The 25,781-nt window shown below is 37.2% G+C and overlaps 1 protein-coding gene and 1 pseudogene across 5 annotated transcripts in view; both read left to right on the top strand.

The window, feature by feature from the left end:
- The window catches only part of CUTC (cutC copper transporter), a 38,175-nt gene extending 18,241 nt beyond the window's left edge, over positions 1-19,934 (top strand). For 2 of the 5 annotated variants that reach the window (XM_072805730.1, XM_072805733.1), the window contains exons 7-9: positions 5,279-5,306; positions 6,912-7,017; positions 7,830-8,333. In XM_072805730.1, the coding sequence (XP_072661831.1) occupies positions 5,279-5,306; positions 6,912-7,017; positions 7,830-7,944 (249 nt within the window). In that variant the 3' untranslated portion in view covers positions 7,945-8,333. Of the gene's footprint in view, positions 1-5,278; positions 5,307-6,911; positions 7,018-7,829; positions 8,334-19,796 lie in introns of those variants that run through there. The other 3 variants (XM_072805731.1, XM_072805732.1, XM_072805734.1) reach the window with 3 other exon arrangements.
- A 78-nt stretch (positions 19,935-20,012) lies between these two features.
- LOC140620632 (transmembrane protein 88 pseudogene) lies at positions 20,013-20,803 on the top strand (annotated as a pseudogene).
- Positions 20,804-25,781: the final 4,978 nt, after the last annotated feature.

The raw sequence follows: 25,781 nt of genomic DNA, 5'->3' as shown, positions 1-25,781 counted from the left end.
GCATAGGTTTTGGGATTAGAAAGGTCTGTGTTTAAATCCTGGTTTTGCCGTTTATTGACAGTAACTCGGCAAATTACCTAACCATTCTAAACTTCAGTTTCTTCATCTACCAACTTAATATATTTATAGCGCCTACCTCCTAGAATAGTTATGGATTATTTCAGATAATAGCACAAAATTTGATACTTAGTAAATGTTTTATATTGTTAAATCACTTTGATAGCTTTAGGTAAGCATATAGTTCTCAATAATCTTTTATGGAAACCAGCTTCCTCCCAAAAGTGGTAGAGTTAGTTTAATTTGTCCATATTTTGGAAAGCTCTCACTTGGAAGAAACAGTTAAATGTGACTTTTTTTTTCTCCTAAAATCATTTCAGCTTTCTAGATATAATATTTTGTATTATGATTGCTTTACTTTAGCATATTTGAGAATACTAAGTGGCCTTGTTCCACTTAATGCTCTGAACAACTATTAAATTCTATGAGATAGCCCATTTCCCCTTTTACTCTATTTCACTACCTTACTTGATTGATTTTTTTAAAGGATTTATTTATTTGAGAGAAATAGAATGAAAGAATGAGCAGGGGAAGCAAGCAAAGGGAGAGGGAGCAACAGACTCCCTGCTGAGCAAGGAGCCTGGCATGGGGCTCCATCCCAGGAACCTGAGATCATGACCTGAGCCAAAGGCAGACACTTATCTGACTGAGACACTCAGGCAGCAGCCTGCTTTATTGTTTTTTCATTATACATAATTGCTACCTGAAATTTTATTATATAAATATTACCTATCTGTTGTCTATCTTCCATATACATGTAAGCTCCATTGCAGTAGTAATATTCTCATTTACCATGTCAGAGAGGAAAGAATATTTCTCTGCTTTCTTAGGTTTTATGTTTGAGGGCCTGTGAATTAAACTGACAAAACACAGGTTAGTCAGAGGAAAAACAGATTTTAATTATATGAATATGTATTAGAGTTCACAAAGAAATGTGACTCAAAGAGGTGCTTAGGATTTGTAGGATTAATCTTACATATACCATTTTAATAAATGAAGAGGAAGGAGGAGAAGGGCACTTAGGAATTTAATAGAGGAAGGAGACAGAGCATTTGTGGAGTGGGGGAAAGATTTTTTTGAAAGATAAATAAATGGATCCTAATGAGAATAAATTGAAGATAAGGGATCCCTGGGTGGCGCAGCGGTTTAGTGCCTGCCTTTGGCCCAGGGCGCGATCCTGGAGACCCGGGATCGAATCCTACGTCGGACTCCCGGTGCATGGAGCCTGCTTCTCCCTCTGCCTATGTTTCTGCGCCTCTCTCTCTCTCTCTCTCTCTCTCTCTCTGTATGACTATCATAAATAAATAAAAGTTTAAAAAAAAAAAAAGAAAAAAGATAAATTGAAGATAAAATAGTTTTGTGACAATGTCTATTTGGATGTGGTGCTAATGAGTTATTCCCAGAGAGAGGATTTTTGACAATTGAGTTCTTTTTTGAATTTTTGTGGGAGGCTCTGCTTTTAGGGCAGATAAGGAATTTCAGGAACTCAACTGCTTTCAGCTCAAAATAATTTTTATGCCACAGTGGCATATTCTGGGTCCTTTCAACTGCAATATAGAGAATATTGATAACATGGTAGGCACTTAATAAATATTTGTTGGATGAATGGATGGGTGAGTAAAGTGACATTGATAAACACTTTCATGATAGATCAGTTTGGAGTTTTAAAAATTGATCAGAAGGAAATTATCTGAAAAATCTACAAAATGGTAGTCTACAGATTTTTTTTCTCTGGAAAAAGAAACTAACCTTTTTTGGTAACTGGAGCTATCTTTCCAAAATGACATATAATTCAGCTGTCATGAAAAAGTGTGTGTTTTTTCAGTGACAGATGTGCCAGAAGAAGTTGGACTTTGAGGTCACTTTTGATTATTTAACTGAGTCCCTTTTACTTAAATACTAGTCTTGGTGTTCTAATTTCCTCATTATAGAGTACAGGTTTTTGTTGACTCAGATCTGCAAAAAGAGGTTTTTTTGTTTTTGTTTTTGTTTTTTTACACCTTATGGTATTGTAATATGCAACTAATTTATCAGTCTCTATTTCCCTTTTTGCATCAGCATATCATTTTTTAACTAAAAAAATTTGGAATGCTTTTCACAGGACAGCTTTTATAATATATCTAGCTCATTGGAGCTGTTTTAGAGTTTGTTGCTATTACATAAAGAGCTTCAACAATCATCATGACTACTCATGTTAACTTTACACTGCTAGTTACTTAGAACCCATTAAAGTATTTGTAACTTGTCTTAAAAGTAAGGAGAAAGCTGTTTTTCCCTCTACTCACGACCATCTCTATCATCTTCCTTACTTTTATTATCTTCCTTCTTTATTGTCCTTATGCTCTCACTGCTTTGGAGAGTTTCTGCTTCTCTTCCCTTCTTTGCACTGTTATTCCTGGTGTTAACTAATTTTTACTTTACTCCATTCTTTTGGTTTCTGTTCTCTTCTGTCCTCTCTTATCCTCGGTTTCCTTTCCTTTTCTACACCTCTGCTTACATTGAACATGCTACCTCTTTTTCTCTTTTCCCCATTTTACCCTCCCCACACTAAGCCAAATTTTTTGTTTTATTTGTCCTAACTGGACATGATATAGAACTAAGTATTCTCAACATTAATTGTATTTATTGAATATATTAGTCAATTGTTTCATTTTTTCTATGGAAAAATAAGCTATATGCTGTTCTTTATTGAATTTTTTCATAGTTCAGTAGCACCCAATAGAAGAAAGATTAGGTATCCAACCTTGAGAGCTGCATAGTTGAGGCAAATGACTTGAAATTATTTTGAGTGGCAAAATTGGCTGGTCCAAAAAAATAGAAAAAATTCTAACTCCATACAACTTAAATCGTTTTATTATAAAAATTATAAGCTTGACATAATATGTAATTTTTAAAATTTAAATTAAAAATTTTTTAATTTAGATAGTGAACATACAGTGCAATATTGGTTTCTGGAGTAGAATTCCAAAGTGATTCATCGCTTACATAAAACACCCAGTGCTCATCACAAGTGCTCTCCTTAATGCCCATCATCCATCTAGCCCATTCCTCACCCACCTCCTTCTATCAACTGTTAGTTTGTTCTCTATTATTAAGAGTCTCTTGTGGCTTGTTTCCCCTCTCTTCTTTTTTTCTTTTACCCTTTCCCATATGCTCCTCTGCATCCTTTCTTAAATTACACATCTGAGTGAGATCATATGGTTTTGTCTTTCTCTGACTATTTCACTTAGCATAATATACTCTAGCTCCATCCCTGTTATTGCAAATGTCAAGATTTCTTTTTTCTTTTCTTTTTTTTTTTTTTTTTTTGATGGCTGAGTAACATTCCATTGTATATATAAACCACATCTTCTTTATCCATTCACCATTGATGGCCATTTGGGCTCTCTCCATAGTTTACCTATTGCTAATAATGCTGCTACAAACATTGAGGTGCATGTACCCCTTCAAATCTGTATTTTTGTATCCTTTAGGTAAATAGTAGTGCAGTTGCTGGATTGTTGGGTAGTTCTATTTTTAACTTTGAGGGATCTCCAAACTGTTCTCCGGAGTGGCTGCACGAGTTCACATTACAACCAATAGTGCAAGGTTCCCCTTTCTATGCATCCTTGCCAGCACCTGTTGTTTCTTGTGTTGTTAATTTTAGTCATTCTGACAAGTATGAGGTGGTATCTCATCATGGTGTTGATTTGTATTTCCCTGATGATGAATAATGTTGAGCATCGTTTCATGTGTCTGTTAGCCATCTGGATGTTTTCTTTGGAAAAGTGTCTAATCATGTCTTCTCTGCCTGTTTCTTAACTGGGTTGTTTGTTTTTTGGATGTTGAGTTTGCTAAGTTATTTATAGATTTTGGATACTAACCCTTCATCAGATAATGTCATTTGCAAATATCTTCTCCCATTCCATAGGCTGCCTTTTAGTTCTGTTGTTTCCTTCGCTGTGCAAAAGCTTTTTATATTGATGAAGTCCCAATAGTTCATTTTTGCTTTTGTTTACTTTGCCTCCAGTGATGAGTGTAGTAAGAAGTTGCTACAGCTAACATCAAAGAGGTTTCTGCCTGTGTTCTCCTCTAGGATTTTGATGGTTTCCTGTCTTATATTTAGGTCTTTCATCCATTTTGAGTTTATTTTTGTGTGTGGTGTAAGAAAGTGGTTCAGTTTCATTCTTCATGTTGCTGAACAGTTTTCCCAACATCATTTGTTGAAGAGACTTTTTTCCACTGGATATAATTTCCTATGTTGCATATTAGTTGACCCTAGAGTTTTGGGTCCATTTCTGGGTTTTCTATTCTGTTTCACTGATCTATGTGTTTTTGTGCCAGTACCATACTGTGTTGATGACTACAGCTTTATAATAGAGCTTGAAATCTGGATTTGTGATGCCTCCGGTTTTGTTTTTCTTTTTCAGAATTGCTTTGGCTGTTTGGGGTCTTTTGTGGTTCCATAGAAACTTTAGGATTGGTTGTTCTGGCTCTGTGAAAAATGCTAGTGCATAATATGTAATTTTTATTCTGTCATTGCTACCTACCTGCTACCAGTAGTTCCACTAAATTTGCGTTTGGGCAATAATTGACTTTCAGTGATACTCAGTATATCCCCAAAACTTATTTAGGAAATGTAATGAAAATGTGAATACAAGTAAGGAAGTTTCAATACCTATCATCCAGAATTTACAGAAATTAATTCATATAGTCTAATTGTATTACTTAAAATCCAGCTAAGTGGACTTGTAGTTTTGTTTAACTTATAAAATAAGCTAGGGAATTTAGTTGAGTATACAAGATTTGAGTAGGTTGTTTTCTTCCCAGTAATATACTATTATGTTGTGCTCTTTCTTTTCTGCAGAAATCTTAATTAAATTCAACTATTTCCATTCCACTGCATACCAAGAATTCAAAATTAGTGTTATTTTTCAGTAATGGCTTTTATTAAGGTGATGTGATTATTCAGTATTTATACTGTAGTCCCCTATTCTTTGTGTTCATCACAGCACAAGTCTTCAAAGCAGTACAATAAAATAACCTTTCTGAATAGAAAGAGTTACTATGCTAGACATCTTCTTTACCCAAGATCCCAAAGAAATAGAGATGACTATTGAAAGTTAGAGACTAGTAGTAGTTCTTAAAATTTAATATACTTTCACTCATGCTTCTGTTCTCACTGCCTTATTATCCCATTTGAGAGAACGATATTAAAATTTGTTTTTTTTTCTTTTTCCAGGCAAAAGGGAGGATTGTGGTAATGCCAGGTATTTAAATTATCTATCCATTTGTTAGTATAACACTGGAGTGCAGTAGAGGAAGAACAAAAAAGGCAGGACAACATGAGAGAAAATATTAATACATGGTATTCAGAGAGAAAAATATGTAATTTGATTAAAAGTTTAAGATTGGGAGATCTGTGCTGGAATTTAAAACTTCAGATACGGAGAACATTCAAGCAGGAATTAGCTCAGAGAATTAATAAAGAAGTAAATTGATTGGGATTGAGGTTTCTTTCTGTTTGCTCTCCCGTAGTATAGAATATTGTGAATATGGATGTTCATCTCTGGTGAGGCACACCAAATTTGATGCTGCTATACTGAGTTAGGGCCAAATGTCCTCATTGTTAACAGGTGCATGCAAATGTTTAGGCAATATCTATGGAGAAATATATTTTACTCTCTTGGTTCTTGAAAATCTCTGGTCACCAAATTCTGTCTTATAGCTCAAACAATTGGAGCATATGCTCCTATGATAATCAAAAGATCAATTAGGTACATTCTGGCTCATTAGAGATGAACAATTTTTAAAGAATTAATAAGAGAATCTAGAATCAGGGACAAATATAATCTTAATTTTTTCATATTAATTTTCTCAAACATATAAAAAAGTAGAAAATAGCATAATGAATACTCATGTATTCATTCCCTAGATTTAACATTTTGCCACATTTGTTATCTTTTTTTACCCTTAGGTATTTTAAAGTGAAAAGCTTCATGACATTTTATCTTTACACATGTCTATCTTTACACACGTGTTTTTTCAGCTTCTTAGGGCCCAGTGATATCACTGAGAAAAGAAAACAAGTTAGTGAGTCCAAAAGAGTATATGTAAAATTACTTCAACTTGAATAGTTTGAAATACCAAGTATGTATTTTATCAGTAATTCAAAAATCTTTATTGACTACCTTCTATATATTAAGAAAGAAGGCTATAAAGAGTAATTTTATATTTTTAATCTGGTATCAGTTCAAAATATAATTGTTTATATACAAATATTTAACTAAAAGATTGTTCAACGAAACAAATGAGTCATTACAAAGTACTTGTGCATTTACTAGAGTAGAATCAGATTCTTCTGTGAAAAACAGGAAGTTGATACTGTAATGAATAAACTGTGTAACTTCATTTCCAGTGAGGTCAGTGTGTTCTTTGAATCCTGGGTTAAAGAGAGAACTTGTGTCATTCTGACACATCTCTGAGGCTGTGCTTTGTAGCTTCATCCTCAAACATATCCTTACTTATTGATTTTGCTTAAATTGAGGGGGAGCAGAGAGAGCACTCAGTCATTTTTCCTTGCCCTAGAACAATCTTTTTAAAGTCAGTATCATATGGGATTGCTATTCAAACCAATGGATGTGTAAGATTCCATCATACAGGTTCTATGACCTTATTATTTGTTCTCCAGAGTCTGTAGCCTATGTCTTCTGTCATTTCTTTCTAATCTCATTCTAGCTTAGTAGGGAGAGAGTAACTCTTGAGCAATGAAAAATTTTGATATGGGAATTTCAGGTAGAGCAAGCAGTCACTATTTTCATTAAATTTTCTACAGAATTCTCTTCTACTTAATGTATTACTTATTCTTCCTACAGGGGGTGGCATAACAGACAGAAATCTACAAAGGATCCTTGAGGGTTCGGGTGCTACAGAATTTCACTGTTCTGCTCGGTCAGCTAGAGATTCAGGAATGAAGTTTCGGTAAAAATGTATTCTTTGATTCATACAAGAAGGGACAGGTTAATCTTTACATCCTGATAAAGGAAAACCTTAGTTGTGATGGTGTGATTAGTGAATGGTATGTTGTGATTAATATGTAAGTATTGCAGTCAGTTTTGAATTTTTCTTTTTTTTTTTTTTTTTTTTTTTTGAAATTTTTCAACTGCAAAATGGTTTTATCTTGCCTCACATAGCAGGCTTTTCTGAACTTAGGTGAACCTTTATATTTTTAAGTTATTGCTGAACTTAGGCCAGTTAATAATAAACTGTATCTCAGTAGGTAAGCTTCAAATGAGTCAGATGTGTATGTATGCCCATTCAACTGTGATTTCCTTTACCTGAGTTAATAACTATGGTATAAGAATGGAAGAGTCTAGTCATTTTTATCCCTCCCACCTTTAATACTTCGTCTTCTCTCGTCTTTGCTCTCATTTTTAGTTATTTTGAAATTATACCACCATTAAGAAATTTAAACCATTGAGTTTTTTTTATTATACTTTAGAAGACTCCTATAATTTAATAGTTAGTAGTTTATTATTTCTATTTAGAATTGGGAAAAATGACATGTAAAAGAAGAGCCTTAGAGCTACATTTCTAGATATAAAATCAAGTATATTGTCAGGTATATTTGGCTACTAGATATTTCAAGTAATTAATAAAAATTATGAAATACGGGAATTCAGGATCCTTGACCTACCTGTGTTCTTGAACCATTAAATAGCCTATAAAATGAAGTGCGAGGAGGAGGGCTAATATAAAACTAACTATCTGTTTTTTTATTATTTCTGTTGCAGAAATTCCTCTGTTGCCATGGGAGCCTCTCTTTCTAGCTCAGAATATTCTCTAAAGGTAACAGATGTGGCACAAGTAAGGACTTTGAATGCTATTGCAAAGAATATTCTGGTTTAGCCAGACCTCTCTGAGAAACATGGATATCACAAGATGAAGGTAGAAGAGTAGTCTGTAATTCTCTCTGATATAGCTTTAACCTTCTTCTCTGGCCAGGACAGTCACAGTCTTTAAGTCTCACACGGCCATGGAGAATGTTTCCAAGAAGACAAAGAAGTCGAACAAAGCTACAATCACTTCCTTTGCTTAATCTTGCCAGCCATCTCTGTTATCATGGTTTAATGTGGTCTATGCTTATTTGACAGACAGAGGTTTAGTCTGTTTTGCAGAATTAATTGATGAACTGGGAAAACTGAACTGTAAGGTATGAATTCAGGTGTGACTTCAGGGTCAATTTAATAACAGTATTTTGCTTTTCTATTTATAAAATAAAAATTTCCATTCTGTTATGGTAGAGTCTTTTTTTAATTTAAATTAAATTTAATTAACATGTAGTGTATTATTAGTTTCAGAAGTAGAATATAGTGGTTCATCAGTTGCATATAACACCCAGTACTCATTCCATCAAGTACCCTCCTTAATACCCATTACTCAGTTTCCCCATCCCTCCACCCACCTCTCCTCTGGCAGTCCTGTTTGTTTCCTATAGTTAAGAGTCTCTATTTTTTTAAAGATTATTTATTTATTTATTTATTTATTTATTTATTTATTTATTTATTTAACAGAGAGAGAGCAAGCACAAGCAGGGGGAGCAGTAAGCAGAGGGAGAGAGAGAAGCAGGGTACATGCTGAGCAGGGAGCCCAATGTAAGGCTTGATTCTAGGACCCTGGGATCATGACCTGAGCTGAAGGCAGACACTTAACCGACTGAGCCACCCAGGCACCCCCCTATAGTTAAGAGTCTCTTATGGTTTGTCTTCTTCTCTGTTCTTGTCTTATTTAATTTTTCCTTCCCTTCCTATATGTTCATCTGTTTTGTTTCTTAAATTCCACGTATGAGTGAAATCATATGATATTTGTCTTTCTCTGACTGACTTATTTCATTTAGCATAATATCCTCTAGTTCTATCTATGTCATTGCAAATGGCAAGATTTCATACTTTTTGATGGCTGAGTGATATATATATATCCCACATCTTTATCCATCATCTGTCAATGGACATCTAGGCTCTGCATATTTTGGCTATTGTGGACATTGTTGAATCCCAGTCTGTAGTCAAATATAAAAGGGAAGATTATTTTTTTCTTTCATTTTTTCTTTTTATTATATACTCATTAGATGGGCAAGATACTAAGTACAACACATGGAAGCAGGATATAAAAGTTTCCAGACTTAAAAAAGCAGAAGTGATCCAGTGTTTACCAGGTTACTTCTACCTCTGTTCCCACATAGAGAAATGACTTAGCCATAAGGTTCATCTAACAAATTTTGAAGACCTATAGTAAAAATTGGGGAGATTATAGATTATAGATGTTAGCAAAAATAGCTGATTCTCTCAACTGAGGCCACACATAGAATGGATTCTAGGGATAAAAGATTATTTTCCTATGAGCAGGTCCCAAATGGTGAAATTTATCATTAGCTTTATCTGACACTTTCATATTTATAACCTCATTTTATATTAATAGCTTGTATTAGAACTGTTGTTTCTATTTTAAGAGAGGAACTGAAATATAATATAAAGAGCTTGCCCTTGGTCAGAAAGCTAGTTAGTGTAGCTTCTGTGAATAGTGTGCACAGATTTGGGTACTAATGAATGTGTAGCAAGAACTTTGCCTTTTTTTTTTATTTTTATTTTTTTTAATTTATGATAGTCACACAGGGAGAGAGAGAGAGAGAGGCAGAGACATAGGCAGAGGGAGAAGCAGGCTCCATGCACCAGGAGCCCGATGTGGGATTCGATCCCAGGTCTCCAGGATCGCGCCCTGGGCCAAAGGCAGGCGCTAAACCGCTGCGCCACCCAGGGATCCCTGAACTTTGCCTTTATTTAAATGAGTCCCTTAAAAAAAAAATAAATAAATAAATAAATAAAATAAAAAAAAAATAAATAAATAAAGTAAAATAAAAATAAATGAGTCCCTTACCTCATCTTTAAATTTTAGATTATTTCCCAACTTTTTCAGGTATAATTTCAGTGTAGAATATTTGCTGAATAATTTATGAAAAATGAGAGGCAAACTATTTAAAAACCAACAATAACCTCAGTTGTTTCTTTTCTTACTTCAGACTATTAGTAAAGATAATAAATATTTCAAAAAATAGTTACTTTAAATATAGATATAGATATGCAAGTATCACATACACACACATATAATCATATTTAGTGTTTTGGCCCAACCCTCCCCCATTCTTAGACTTCACTATATGATCTTCCAAAGACAACAGCAGGCCATGTTATCATCTCTTTTTTTTTTTTTTTTTTAAAGATTTCATTCACTTGTGCATGAGAGACACAGAGAGAGGCAGAGACACAGGCAGAGGGAGAAGCAGGCTCCAAGCTGGGAGCCCGATGTGGGACTCCTTCCCAGGACTCCAGGACCATGCCCCAGGCCGAAGGCAGGCTCTAAAGCACTGAGCCATCCAGGGATCCCCTATCATCTCATTTTCTAAAATACAGATTAACTAGGGATGTAAGAGGTAGTGTGAATTACTCAAACTTTAACAACAGATTATTGTTGTTTATGATACTTGAATGCTAGGCTACTAACCTATAGGTCTCCTGCTTTCAGGTGCTTCTGGATGTGGTATAGAGAGCAATACTCCTAGGCAAATCAGACACACCTGGGATATCCTAGTTCCCAGTTTAAGCTTGAGAAAGTTGACGTAGTTTCTTAAACTTTAATTCCCTCATCTGTAAGCCAGGAATAATAACTAAACCATAGTTTCTGGTTAAACAATATAGTCAAGCACCAAATACATAGTGAGTACCCATTAAGTGTTCTTTTCTTCTAGTTTAGCTTTCTAGTATCAGTCTTTGATAGTTTAAAAGCCCTTCCCAGGAAACTAGGCATCGACAAGTGAAGCTAACACTTTGCCTCCTACTATGTGAATATAAAACAAACATAAGGTAATTCCTACCTTGATTTTATTTTTCTATACTTTATCTTTTTTTTAATATTTACTGATTATTTCACACATATTAAGTTTCTTGTCAACAATATTATAAGTATTTTGAGGCTATGAGACCATATCTTTATATTTTTATATATTTCTCTTTGCACTCATCAAATTGTATACTCATAGTATTGATTTCCTTGATTGTGAAAAAAAGAGTGCTAGATCAGTGATCCTGGCTATATCACTGTCTTTGGTAACTATGCTGGATATTTTTTGCTTGCTCTTCCAGATCCACTCGTCACTTTGTTCTGTAAACTGAATCCAGCAACATAAAAGTGACTATATACTGACCAAGTAGGATTTATACTAGGAATGCAATGCTGGTTTAACATCCAAAAGTTTATATTGATAGAATAAACTGTAAAATCACACAATCTGCTCAACACAGAAAAAGGATTTGACAAAATCCTACATCCTTTCAGAAACAAAACACTCAACAAATTTGAAGTAGAGGGAATTTCCTCAACCTTATAATGAATATCTACAACAAAACAAAAAACACAACTAACATTATACTTAATACTTAAAATAAGAAATAAGATGTCCACTTTTACCATTCCTATTCAGCATTATACTGAAGGTTCTAGTGAGGGCTATTAGGCAAGAAAAAGAAATAAAAAGCATCCAGATTGGACAGGAAGAGGCAAAGTACTTTCTATTTTTAGAGACATGATCTTATATATAGAAAATTCTAAGAAATACACAAAAAGTTAAACGAGTTCATCAAGTTTGCAGGATATAAAGTCAACATACGGAATCAGTTGTATTTCTATACAGCAGCAATTAAGAATCTTAAAATGCAATTAAAACAGTTTCATTTATAATAGCATCAAAAAAGAAAATGCTTAGGAATATATTTAAAGAAGTGCTAGACAGTACACTAAAAACTACAAAGCATTGTTGAAAGAAATTTATATAGACCTAATATAAATAAAAGGCATCCCAGGGCATCTGAGTGGCTCAGTCAGTTAAGAGTCCAACTCTTGATTCTGGTTCAGGTTATGATCTCAGGATTGTAAGGTTGAGCCCCAAGACAGTCTCTATGCTGGATGTGGAGCCTGCTTAAGATTCTCTCTCCCCATCTCCCTATCATAAACCAAAACAAAACATAAAGACATCCCATATTTATAAATTGGAAGACAATATTGTTAAGACAGCAATATTCTCCAGTTGATCTACAAATTCAGTGTAATCCCTATCAAAATCACAACTGTGTTTTTTGCAGAATTTAACAAGCTGACCCTAAAATTTATCTGGAAATACAAGAGACCCTGCATAATGAATCTTGTAAAAGAAGAACAAAGTTGGAAGACTTACATTTTAAAATTTACTGCAAAGCTATAATAATTAAAATAATGTGGTACAGACATAAAGATGAGTCTGTAACTCAATGCAATAGAATTGAGAGTCCAGAAATAAACTCTTAGGGGCAATTGATTCTTGACAAGGGTGCCAAAACAATTCACTGGGGAAAGAATGGTCTTTTAAACAAATGGTGCTAGGACAACTGGAAATCCACATGCAAAAGAATGAAGTTGGATCTTACTTCACATCAAATACCAGAATTAACTCAAATGGAGCATAGACCTAAATTAAAGGACTAAAACATAAAACTCTGAGAAAGAAACTAGAGTAAATCTTTGTGACCTTGGATCAGGCAAAGCTTTAGATATGAACTCAAAAGCACAAATGACATAAGGAAAAACTGGTAAATTGGACTTTCTCAAAGTTGGAAACTTATGCTCAAAGGATAACATCAAGAAAGTGGAAAGACAGGGCACATGGGTGGCTCAGTGGTAGAGCATCGGCCTTTGGCTCAGGTCATGATCCCAGGGTCCTAGGATCGAGTTCTGCATCAGGCTCCCAGCAGGGAGCCTGCTTCTCCCTATGCCAATGTCTCTGCCTCACTCTCTGTGTCTCTCATGAATAAATAAAATCTTAAAAAAAAAAAATGAAAAGACAACCCACAGAATGGGAGAAAACATTTGTAAATTGTATGTGCTGGAGGGCTTACATCCAGAATATAAAAAGAATACATAAAACTCAACAATAAAAAGACAACCCAATTTTAAAATGGGCAAAGGGTTTGTATAGACATTTGAACAAAGATGGTATACAGTTGAACAACAAGTACATAAAAAGGTGCTCAACATCATTAGTCATTAGGGAAATGCACGTCAAAACCCCAGTGAAGTACCACTTTACACCCACTAGAATGATTATAACGGAAAAGACTGACCATACCAAGTGTCGGCAAATATGTGGAGCAACTAGAACTTTCATATACTGCTGCTGGGAATGTGAAATGGTTAAATTGCTTTGTAAAATAATCTAGGGGTTTCTCAAAATGTTAAACAGAGTTTCCATACGTCACAGCAATTCTACATGTAGGTGTATACCCAAGAGAATTGAAAACATGTTCACACAAAAAGTTGTATCCAAATGTTCATTGGCACCATCAATCATCTTCTAGAATTAGAGATTAACCATTTTGTAACCCTTAATGACAAATCAGTTAAAGACCACCAACACTAAAACCACTAGGTAAAAGGTGGAATGGGAACTAAATATCCTAGAGATTATTTGCTACTCAAAAAAATAGGAACTTAACATTATAATGGAGCTATCTGGTTATCAACTTAATCCAGTGAACAAACAATATTACTAGCAGTGGGAGAGTATACTACTAAAAGACAGGATTTGAGAGGGGAAGAGGTCATCCAGTGCACAACCTATGTTAGGAATCACAGTTTGGAGGTCTCCAATGTGCCTCATGGAAGAGTAGGACTACCCGGAAAGCTGTAACAAAGTGTGATGTTTAGCCATTGAGCAAGAAAGAGTGAACTACAAACAGCAGCAGCTCATACAGTGGCTTGGGATTTTCCAATTTCAGCATCAAAAAGTCCTATAAAATCAGTCTCATCATTTTAGTTATACCTCATTAAGTGAGCAAAATGTGGTAAACACTTTCCTTAATAATTAAACCTATTTACTCCCAGTTAATACTGAATGACTTGGGTGTTTCAAAAAAATAAATAAATAAAACTTAAATCTTTTCTCAGCAAAAAAAAAAAAAAAAAGTCCGATAGCCTGGGAAACTCCTCAGTGCCAGGCAAACTGGAAAAGTTCAGTCATCTACAAGCTCAGTAAAGTTACCTTTGCCTCTTTTCTTCAGCCCTCACATCCTCGCCCCAATCCTGGAAATTAGATGGCAAGGAATTGAATAACAAGGAAAAATAATAAAAAGAATGATACTTCTCTCCTGGCCCATTGCTGAGGTCTCTGAGTTAAGAAAAGAGAGAGGCTTTAAAATGAATGCGAGATTGTATTGTGGGTGATGATAATGTTCCAAAATTAATTGTAGTGATGGTTGCCCAAGTCTGTGAATATGCCAAAAACCATTGAATTGTACACCTTAAGTGAGGAAGTGTATATAATTTGTAACTCAATAAAGCTGTTTTTAAAAAATTTGTGGTTTTTAAAAAATATATTTATTTATTAATGAAAAACACAGCAGCAGAGACATAAGCAGAGGGAGAAGCAGGCTCCCAATAGGGAGCCTGATGCAGGACTTGATCCCAGAACCTCAGAATCAGACCTGAGTCAAAGGCAGACAATCACTGAGCCACACAGGTGCCCCAAAATGAGAGTTTTAGATTAGCTTTAACCTTTTAATGCCTGAAGAAGACCACAAAAGCATAGGATCTGCCTGAGATGTGGTCAATGGCAGGCAAGTAGGTTTTATAGCATGGTTGAGGACAATGGTGGAAGAAAAATATTGTTTCTTGTTTGTTTTCTGTTTAGTTTGCATCTTGGTAAACTGGCTACACTAGTTTGAATGGATTCCTGTACCATTCCACCAAAAGTTGTGGCTAAGACACCTGAGGAATACACATTCTGTCTATTCCTGTATAGATACTAAGTTTCATCCTTGGATAAAAGCAGATAAATTGTATATTTGGATTGCATTGCTCTGCTCCCTCATAGAATATTTAAAAAAAAAATCAAACCATTTGGCATTATGCCATGGTCTATATTAGAGATCTAATAGAAAACAGTTGTATAAAATATTTATACAGGTGTGTTATTGAGGCCCTGTAGCAGACTTTTTCCCCCCTTCAGTGTTAGTCTAAAGAGTAGCCAGGCTTCTAAACAAATGATTTGTTGATATTTTATGTATATGGAGTCATATCACGATCAAGACGTTATTTTCTTTTCTGCCTAACTCTTCCTTTCTAAAGCTGTCCTAGAAAGCTGATGCATTCCTGGTGGAATTGTCATTCATATAGTTTCACTTCCCCAGTCCATGGGAGAAGGCACATTGATCCAGGCTAGTCAGTTAGACTGCCTCATGCTTTTGTCCACATGATTGATCCAGAGAGGAGAACACAACACAAATAGGACCATTCAGAATCCTACCAAAGATTCTTTCTGGAGCTCTCAGAAAAGAGATGCTCTCTTTATTTTAAGATTACTGGCCATAACAATCCTGTAAACCTAGAGCTTTTATAGTCATCTTTGGCAGCAAGTAAAAAGCCCACTTGAGAATGAAACTAACACAGAGGTAAGTTGTGTTTGGTAAGGAATTGATTCAGACGTTGACATGCCAAGAGAACTTTGCTGGTGGCTTCTATTTCTAGGAGACCTAAGAATGAGCCTTTTTTTTTTTTTTTTTTTTGCTATATATTATGATATGTGAATGAGTCCTAAAATCATTGCAGCCATCTCACCACCTGTTTGAGAATAAAGGTGATGCCCAAACCAAATGAATGAGAACATGGCCATTGGAATAAGTCAATCTCCCAAGACCCCACCAAAAAGGAGACCTATAGACCAATATCCCCTGTTATTGGGATCCCTGAACATGGATGCAAAAATTCTCAAAAAGATACTAGCCAATAGAATCCAACAGTACATTAAGATTATTCACCATGACCAAATGGGATTTATCCCCAGGATGCAAGGCTGGTTCAACACTCATAAAACAATCAACATGATAGATCACATCATCAACAAGAGAAAAACCAAGAACCATATGATCCTCTCAATAGATGCAGATAAGCATTTGACAAAATACAGCATCTATTCCTGATCAAAACTCTTCAGAGGGTAGGGATAGAGGGAACATTCCTCAGTATCTTAAAAGCCATCTATGGAAGGCAAATATCATTCTCAATGGGGGAAACCTGAGAGCTTTTCCCCTAAGATCAGGAACATGACAGGGATGTCCATTCTCACCACTGTTATTCAACAAAGTACTAGAAGTCCTAGCCTCCGCAATCAACAACAAAAAGAAATAAAAGGCATTCATATAGGCAAAGAAGTCAAACTCTCCCTCTTCGCAGATGACATGATACTGTACATAGAAAACCCAAAAGACTCCACCCCAAGATTGCTAGAATTTGGAGTAATTCATCAATGTAGTAGGATACAAAATCAATGCACAGAAATCAGTGGCATTTCTATACCCTAACAATGAGATTCAGGAGTCAATCCCATTTACAATTGTATGCAAAATTCAGGAGTCAATCCCATTTACAATTGTATGCAAAAGCATAAGATATCTAGGAATAAACCTAACCAAAGAGGTAAAGGATTTATATCCTAAAAACTACAGAACACTTCTGAAAGAAATTGAGGAACTCACAAAGAGATGGAAAAATATTCCAAGCTCATGGATTGGAAGAATAAATATTGTGAAAATGTCTATGCTATCCAGGGCAATTTACATGTTCAATGCAATCCCTATCAAAATACCATGTACTTTCTTTACAGAGTTGGAACAAATAATCCTAAGATTTGTATGGAATCAGAAAAGACCCCGAATAGCCAGGGGAATATTGAAAAAGAAAACCAAAGCTGGGGGCATCACAATGCCGGGTTTCAAGCTGTACTACAAAGCTGTAATCATCAAGACAGTGTGGTACTGGTACAAAAACAGACACAGACCAATGGAACAGAATAGTGAGCCCAGAAAGGGGCCCTCAACTCTATGGTCAACTAATATTCAACAAAGAAGGAAAGACTATCCACTGGAAAAAGGACAGTCTCTTCAATAAATGGTACTGGGAAAATTGGACAGCCACATACAGGAGAATGCAACTAGACCATTCTCTTATACCATACACAAAGATAACCTCAAAATGGATGAAAGATCTAAATGTGAATCCATCAAAATCCTAGAGGACAACACAGGCAACACCCTTTTGGAACTTGGCCACAGCAACTTCTTGCAAGATACATCTATGAAGAAGGCAAAGGAAACAAAAGCAAAAATGAACTATTGGGACTTAAGGTAAAAAATCTTCTGTACAGCAAAAGAAACAGCCAACAAAACTAAAAGACAACCTACAGAATGTGAGAAGATATTTGCAAATGACATATCAGATAAAGGGCTAGTTTCCAAGATCTATAAAGAACTTATTAAACTCAACAGCAAAGAAACAAACAATCCAATCATGAAATGGGCAAAAGACATGAACAGAAACTTCACCAAAGACCTACATATGGCCAACAAGCACATGAGAAAATGCTCTGCATCACTTGCCATCGGGGAAATACAAATCAAAACTGCAATGAGATACCACCTCACACCAGTGAGAATGTTGAAAATTAACAAGACAGGAAACAACAAATGTTGGAGAGGATGTGGAGAAAGGGGAACCCTCTTGCACTGTTGGTGAGAATGTGAACTGGTATAGCCACTCTGGAAAACAGTGTGGAGTTCCTCAAAGAGTGAAAAATAGAGCCACCCTACGACCCAGCAATTGCACTACTACCCTAAAGACACAGATGCAGTGAAACACCGGGACACCTGCACCCCAATGTTCATAGCAGCGATGTCCACAATAGCCAAACCATGGAAGGAGCCTCGATGTCCATAGACAGACGAATAGATAAAGAACATGTGGTCTATATATACAATGGAATATTACTCAGCCATCAGAAAGGATGAATAACCACCATTTGCTTTGACATGGATGGAAATGGAGGGTATTATGCTAAATGAAATAAGTCTATCGGAGAAGGATGATCATCGTATGGTTTCACTCATATGGGGAATATAAGAAATAGTGAAAGGGATTATAAGGGAAAGGAGGGAAAATGAGTGGGAAAAAATAGAGAGGGTGACAAAACATGAGAGACTCCTAACTCTGGGAAACAAAGGGTAGTGGAAGGAGAGGCAGGCGGGGGGATGGGATGACTGGGTGATGAGCACTGAGGAGGGCACTTGATGGGGTGAGCATTGGGTGTTATACTATATGTTGGCAAATCAAACTTCAATTTAGAAAAAAAAAGGAATAAGTCAATCTCAAGACCACGCCATCCTGGGTTTTTGTTTACCTGAACCAATAAGTATTTCTATTCAAGCCACTTTTAAGATGGGTATACTTTTATAAGGGCCCTAATATAATTGAAGAATGCATCAATTTCCCTTTCAGCAATTGCTGTGAAGGTTTTATAGCAACCTTCCTTAATAGCGTCAAGAAATTTCCAAATCTCTGTAGGGTATGACAGTTGCAAGAGAAATCCCATCTTTAGAAAAACAGCCTTACTAGTAAATCACTTGGCTTGACTGAGCTCAAAGGTTTCTAAACTTCATTACAGCTTAATTAAGTCAATCAGAGTTCAACTAACTTCAGACATCTGTCTTAGAGAATGCGCTTGAGAATATCTTGAAGGAGTCGATATATTGTTCTTGTGAAGATAGAGCATTTATAAAGTCATCCTATTTGGAAATCTTTTCCACCCACTCACAAGGGTCCACTCACAAGATGCCAAAGAGATGGCCCTTCCTTTTTTATAGATCAAAGACAAACAATTGCCTCTCATGTTTGAGCCACCACCTGGGTGTCTCAGTTGGTTAAGTGTCTGCCTTCGACTAGGGTCCTGATCTCAGGTCCTGATCCCGGGGTGCTGGAATTGAGCCCTGCCTGAGCCGGGCTTCCAGCTCAATGGAGAGTCTGTTTCTCCCTCTCCCTCTGCCCCTCCCCCTGCTTGTGCTCTCTCTTGCTCACTCTCTCCCTCTCTGAAATAAAAATCTTAAAAAAAAAAAGTCATGATTATGAGAATAGCACATTTTATTTACTTAGCCTATATCCATATGCCCAGCACTGTAACTCCTGCTCTATAGATGTAGCCTCCACAGCAAAAGAATTTAAAATTGGAATTATATGATTGAAATTATACATTTTTCCTATAAATGAGCCTCTTCAAAAACCACTTGGTAGCCCCTCTCAAAAATGTCCCCAAGCAATAAATAAAGCCAAGTGCAAATAAAAGCACTTTCCCAGAATTTCTACATGTATGTATGGATGTATGTAAACACACAGAAAAAATACATTTTACAGTCTTGCAGTAGGCTTAAATGTGTTTATCCAGAAAATTTTCTTGGGCCCACTAATTTGGTCATCTTCATGCTCTCAATTCACATAACTGGCAATAATAATAATAGTCCAACCACAAATTATAAGAATGCATTTGGTATTATGAATTTAAACAACTTCATAGTAAGAAGGCCAACTTATTTCAAGGCAGTACTTTCTCTTAACAACGATGAGAAAAAATTCAGCTTTGTCTTATCTACAGTTTCTTTTGATCAACAGATTTGTTGGGTGCTATTTTTGGGGAGCCAGTATTCTACAGAATTCAACATCTACGCATTTTCACTTGTTTCCTTCAGTCCTCCAGCTACCCTGAAAGCAACCACTATTAACAATTTCTTGTGTATATTTCCAGAAATTTTTTATAATTTACTTGTATGTAATTGCTTATAAAGCTATGTGCCTTTCAGGACGCCTGGGTGGTTCAGTGGTTGAGCATCTGCCTTCGCCTCAGATCGTGATCCTGGGGTCCTTGGATGGAGACCCGCATCAGCCTCCCTGCAGGGAGCCTGCTTCTGCCTATGTCTCTGCCTCTCTGTGTCTCGCATGAATAAATAAAATCTTTTTTTTTTTTTTAAAAAGGCTATGTGCTTTTCTCTGTGATAACTACTACTTGTATTGCCCCTATGTTATTTTCGTCAGATGCATCTCCTGTTTGGGTACTTTCATATTACTATTTGTTGTAGAAAATTCTCCTAAAAATTAAACAAAAAAAGTATTATAAATGTATCTTTGTGTTCTGGTATCACATTATTTTTTTTTCCGGGACTCAGAAGAGCATTTTTCTCTCCACTGTACATCGTTTTTATGCTAGTCCATTTTCTTCTGTTGTCTTATGACCTATCAAGCATATACGTTATGAGAGGCCGGCCGTGGCGGAGGTCCCCGGGGCGCAGCGCCCGGCTCCCGGCGGCGGCCCGGAGCCCCGGGACCCCTGGACCGCTGGGCCTGCGCGGTGCTGGTCACGGCCCAGAATCTGCTGGTGGCCGCCTTCACCCTCCTGTTGCTGGCGCTGGTGCTGGGGACCATCCTGCTGCCCGCCGTCACCATGCTAGGCTTCGGCTTCCTCTGCCACTCCCAGTTCCTGCGCTCCCAGGCGCCCCCCTGCACCGCGCACCTGCGGGACCCGGGCTGCACGGCCCGGCGGGTCCCCGGCTTGCTGCTCCTCGGGCCGCTGCTCGCGCCGGCCCTGGCCAGCTACCGCCGCCTGCGCCTGGCCGACTGCCTCGTGCCCTGCAGCCGAGCCCTGTACCGGCGCCCGCGCGCCCCGCAGCCGCGGCAGACCCGGGCCTCGCCGGGGACCCAGGCCGGCCCCGCTCGGGAAAGGTCCGGGTCTGAGGATCCTCTCGAGTCAAGAGCCACCCCGACGACCGCCGCTCCCCCCGCCCCCCGTCTCCCAGTCGGCCCGAGGACTTGAAGCCCGGGGGTCGCCCGACCTACCCCGCCCCCACCCCAGCCTAAGCCGGGGCCCAGCATCCCCTCGAAGAACCGCTGAGCATCTACCGACCCAAAGCTGGCGGAAATCCGCCACACCCCGGAAAACCCACGTTCCTCCTGCTACCTAGATCCGAATCCTGAACATCTGGGCTGGACCCTACACACACCCCACCACTCCACCCTCCCCTCCCCCGCCCCCGTCGTTGGGACCACTCCGCCTGTGTCGTGTCCTCTCCTGGTGCAGCTCCTCTAGTATTTACGGGCTGGGGGCGGGGGGGGCCGAGGTTGGAGGGGAAGGGGTGACCACACATCAAATAAAGAGTGAACTAAAAAAAAAAAAAAAAAAGAATATACGTTATGAGATGGTGTGAAATAAAGACCTAAATTAATTATTTCTTTTCTATACTAATATGCCGCTGTCAGAAAAACATTAAACAATTCATCTTATTTCTCTCTAGTTTGTCAGAAGTTAAAAGATCATCTCTTGAGTTTACTAGGAACATTATTCTGTACTGTCAATAGCTTTTACTATTTTTTAAAGTATATACTTTTTTAAAAAACTATGAAACTTTTTAGTAGTTGACTTTTTTGGAGAGGCTATAAGTCTAATTCAATCATTTCATTCATTAGTTAAACCTATTCTTTACAATTTGTTTATTCTTCCAGAAGATTTTCACTATATTTCAGGTTTTAATAATTTAAAAAGTATAGGTTTATAATAAATTAGGATATTTTTAAACTTACTGGGTTCTTTTTAAAAAGATTTTATTTATTTATTCATGATAGACACAGAGAGGCAGAGACACAGACAGAGGGAGAAGCAGCTTCTCATCAAGGATCCCAATGTGGGACTCAATCTGAGGACCCCAGAATCACGTCTTGAGCCAAAGGCAGATGCTCAACCAATGAGACACCCACTGAGTCACCAAGGTGTCCCTAAAAGTTGGTGTTAATTTAATCATTTGTATATTCTATTTGGTCTATGGTTATCCTTAAAAGATTTTTTTGTTTTAGTAGTACAAAAATGTACAGATTATATTTAATGGGAGAATTGGGGAGTGATTATCTTATTACTTTTAGTTTTTGCTATAGGAACAGGAATTGCTAGGCCAAATTTAAAACATGAAGGCAAAAGCAATCTTTTTACTGTTACCACTTAAATCTCAATGTTTAAAGGTATTGCACAAGAAAGAAAACCTTTTTTTAAGTTTATCTCTAATCATTAACCAGAAGTATATGACTTTGGTTATCTTGAACATTGAACTTTTGCAGATTTTTCAAAGTTATTTAATGCAATCATGTTAATCAACATTTGTTAAATAAAATGACACAGCATATTGTTTTGCCAGGTCATTCTGATCAAACATTTTCTCCAACTGAATTATCTCTATGCAATGAATTTAGTGTACACACTTTGCACCATTAAAAAGAGATTTTTGGAGACCATTAGGAAGAGATTTAGGAGAGATCATTTAAATAAGACCAGCAGAGGAAAGGCCAGGACCCAGGTTTCCTGACTGCTTTACATCTTTCTTAGTCTTTAAACATCAATAATACTATGATACAGCAATGATAATACTAAAGGAGAGAGCTCACAGAACACCTCATCTGATTGAATAGGAGCATTCCTGCAAACTTGCATGTATTTGACATATTCATATCATATCTTTAGGGCACTAGGACAACTTGATTTAAAGAAATCCCACAGTGTATCCTCAGGCAAAGGGGATCATCACATTATTTTTGTCTTTTATGGTAAATTGCTTATACATTAAATCATAAAATCTTGGAAATCTAGGCAGACCTTCTCCCCAGAGCATATATCTTTTGTTCAGTGTTTCCTACTTCATGAAAGGGTAGAGGAACATCTGACAATATTTCTATTATGCAGATATGGAACATTATTCTTCATAAATTATGGGATGTAGAACTATTAACCCTTCTGAACCTCAATTTTCTAATTGATGAAATTATAATAAAAGTATCTATCTCATAGCATTATTATAAGGATTAAAGAAGACAAAATTGTTAGTGTCTAACATGGAAATGCATTCATTATTTTAAGAAACCTATGTGACATTGACATATAATAGGGATCCATTAAGTGGGAGTTATCTTAATGCCTGTAAGTCACTGATACAGATGTTTAAGATACTGAAGCAACTGCAGATCCTCTTGGCATGCCAGTAAAGCTCTTCCTTGGGTTACATAATTCTGTTCATCTCTTTGAACTACACCTTTTGTAGTTGTCCCACAGTTCTTAGATATACTGTTGTTTTTCAGTCTAATTTCTCATTGTTTTCCAGCTTTAACATTCTCTCTGAGATCTCCTCAGGCTCAGAGATTCTTTCCTGAGCTATGTCCAGTCTCCTAATAAGCCCATTAAAGTCAATCTTCCTTTCTGTTACAGTGGTTTTTATCTCCCATATTTCAGTTCTTTCTTAGAATTTCTATCTCTTTGCTTACATTGCCCCTCTGTTCTTGCATGTTGTCTACTTCATCCATTAGAGCCTTTAGCATATTAATCATAGTTGTTTTAAATTCCTACTCTGATCATTCCAGCCTCCCTGTCATATCTGAATCTGGTTCTGATGCTTGCTTTGTCTCTCCACACTGTTTTTTTGCCTTTTAGTATGTCTCGTAATCTTTTCTTGACAGATGGACTTGATGTACTGGGTAAAAGGAACTGCTGAAAATAGGCCTTTAGTGATGTGGTGGTAAGGTGTTGGAGAAGAGGAAGTGTTCTATGGTCCTATGATTAGGTCTCCATCGTTTAGTGAGCCTATGCCTCTGGACTGTGAACTTCACAAGTGCTTCTCAGCTCTCTCCCTTAGGTGAACAAGAAGGCTAGAATAGGCTAGATTTGGGTATTTCTCTCCCTGCTCCCCAGGTTGGTTAGGCTCTGATGAAACCACAACAGGTTAAGTAAGTTCTGATTAAGTAGCTTCTGAGAGCAGGCCTGTTGAAAAGAACAGAATTCTCTGGTATATTTCAAATGGCATTTGTTTTCCCCCTGCCAGAGGCAGATTTTTCTTCAAAATTCACTGTGAGAACCTCCCAAAGCTCCTGAAGGTAAAACTCACAAACGTGTTTGTAGGGAGGAGCTCCTCTATAACTGAGTCCCATGGATTTTTTTTTTTATCATCTTTCAGACTTGACTGAGATTTCAGTTGGACTTAGGCAGAGACTGAGTCATCCAGTGCAGATTTGTGAACAAAGTCCAGAAGCAAATGAACACCTTCTTGGAGGGATTCACAGAACTGCTTTCTGTTGATTTAAAATATTTTTTAATATTTTATTTGTTTATTTGAGAGAGAGCATGATAGAGAGAGATCACAAGCAGAAGGGAGGGATAGAGAGAGAAGCAGATTCCCCACTGAGCAGGAAGCCCAACACAGGACTCGATCCCAGGACCCTGGGATCATTACCTGAGCGGAAGGCAGATGCTTAATTGACTGAGCCACCCAGGTGCCCTTGATTAAAATATTTGATGACAACAAGCTGGAGTTGCTGATGTGCACCTGGGCAGTGTGCACGTGAAAAACTAGGGGTAACATTCTATTTACAGGAAAGGTTACTGTCCAAACCATCCTGTCATTCTGTGGTTCTGAAAGGCTGTGTTGGTGATGGTTGCTGAGAAGTGTCTACAGATTGTCACAGAGACATCCCAAGTATCTGTCTATGGATTTGCCTAAACTTTTGGTCCCAGTGGTTCTCAGCAGGTTCACAATAGAGCAATAGTGGAGTTCTGAAAAACTGCCCAGAGTTCACACATGCTTTAATTGCCTTGACTTACCTCCACACTAAACCTTTGAAGATTTATGAAGAACTTCTCATGGTTGTGGAAGATGCACAAGGATTTGCCTCGGGGTGTTTGTTTATAAAGTAAGTCCTGTTTGCACTTCTGCACTTGCCTAACAGACTTGGCAGAGACAATGGCAAAATAACAGCTACGTACTGTGGCTCCTGGAGCAGAGTCTTCTCCCATGCACTTGCCCAAGTTCAGATGCGGGAAGCCAGTCATAGGTCATATTCCTATATTCTCCAGTACAAATTATCAACTGGATGATGTGTACACTAGTTATATTTCAGGAGGACTTTGTCTATTTATGTTGTGCTTTTGTAGGCAAAGCCCTTAATAAATATTTCACATAGTTTAAAAAAAAAAAAAAAAAAGACCTCTCAATGACTCCATGATTCTCAGACCTGAGACTCTATCAGGTCAATTACAGTTCAGGATTCCCTATCCCAGCACTGGATCCTGTAGAGGTTTTAGTTTATGCAGTTTTGTTCTAGTAAATTGTGATTCTCTGCATTTGCTTGTCTGTCTTTTCAATTTGGGGGGCAGCAGTTCACTGTGTGACCTCACTTCTCTTATTGAGCTAAGAAGCATTGTTGATTTTTCAGATTGCTCAGAATTTTACTTGTTAGGATGGAATAGTACTGCCAAGTTCTTTACATGCCCAACCCACCCACTTCTTTTTTCATTTAATAATACACCATGTATTTATTCCATCCATGTTAGTATATATCCTATAATCTCAGCGTTTGTTTTATTTATTTATTTATTTATTTATTTATTTATTTATTTATTTTTGTTTTATTTATTTTTAAATATTTTATTTATTTATTCATGAGAGACACAGAGAGAGAGAGGCAGAGACATAGGCTAGAGGGAGAAGCAGACTGCCTGAAGGAGCCTGATGTGGAACTCGATCCCGGGACCCTGGGAGCATGACGTGAGCCAAAAGCAGACACTCAACCACTGAGCCACCCAGGTGCCCTTACAGCATTTGTTTTAATGAATATTTAAATCCTCTACCATCCCTTTTATAAGCAACTCAAAACGTTTTAAGCACAAATGAATATAAATTCTGCTTATTTTAAAACATGATTATCGAGATCCCTGGGTGGCGCAGCGGTTTGGCGCCTGCCTTTGGCCCAGGGCGCGATCCTGG

The sequence above is a fragment of the Canis lupus genome, chromosome 29 (genome assembly GCF_048164855.1).
Source record: "Canis lupus baileyi chromosome 29, mCanLup2.hap1, whole genome shotgun sequence".
NCBI lineage: Eukaryota > Metazoa > Chordata > Mammalia > Carnivora > Canidae > Canis > Canis lupus.
Note: the sequence above shows the minus strand (reverse complement) of the source record. Positions and strands in the feature narration are given on the sequence as shown.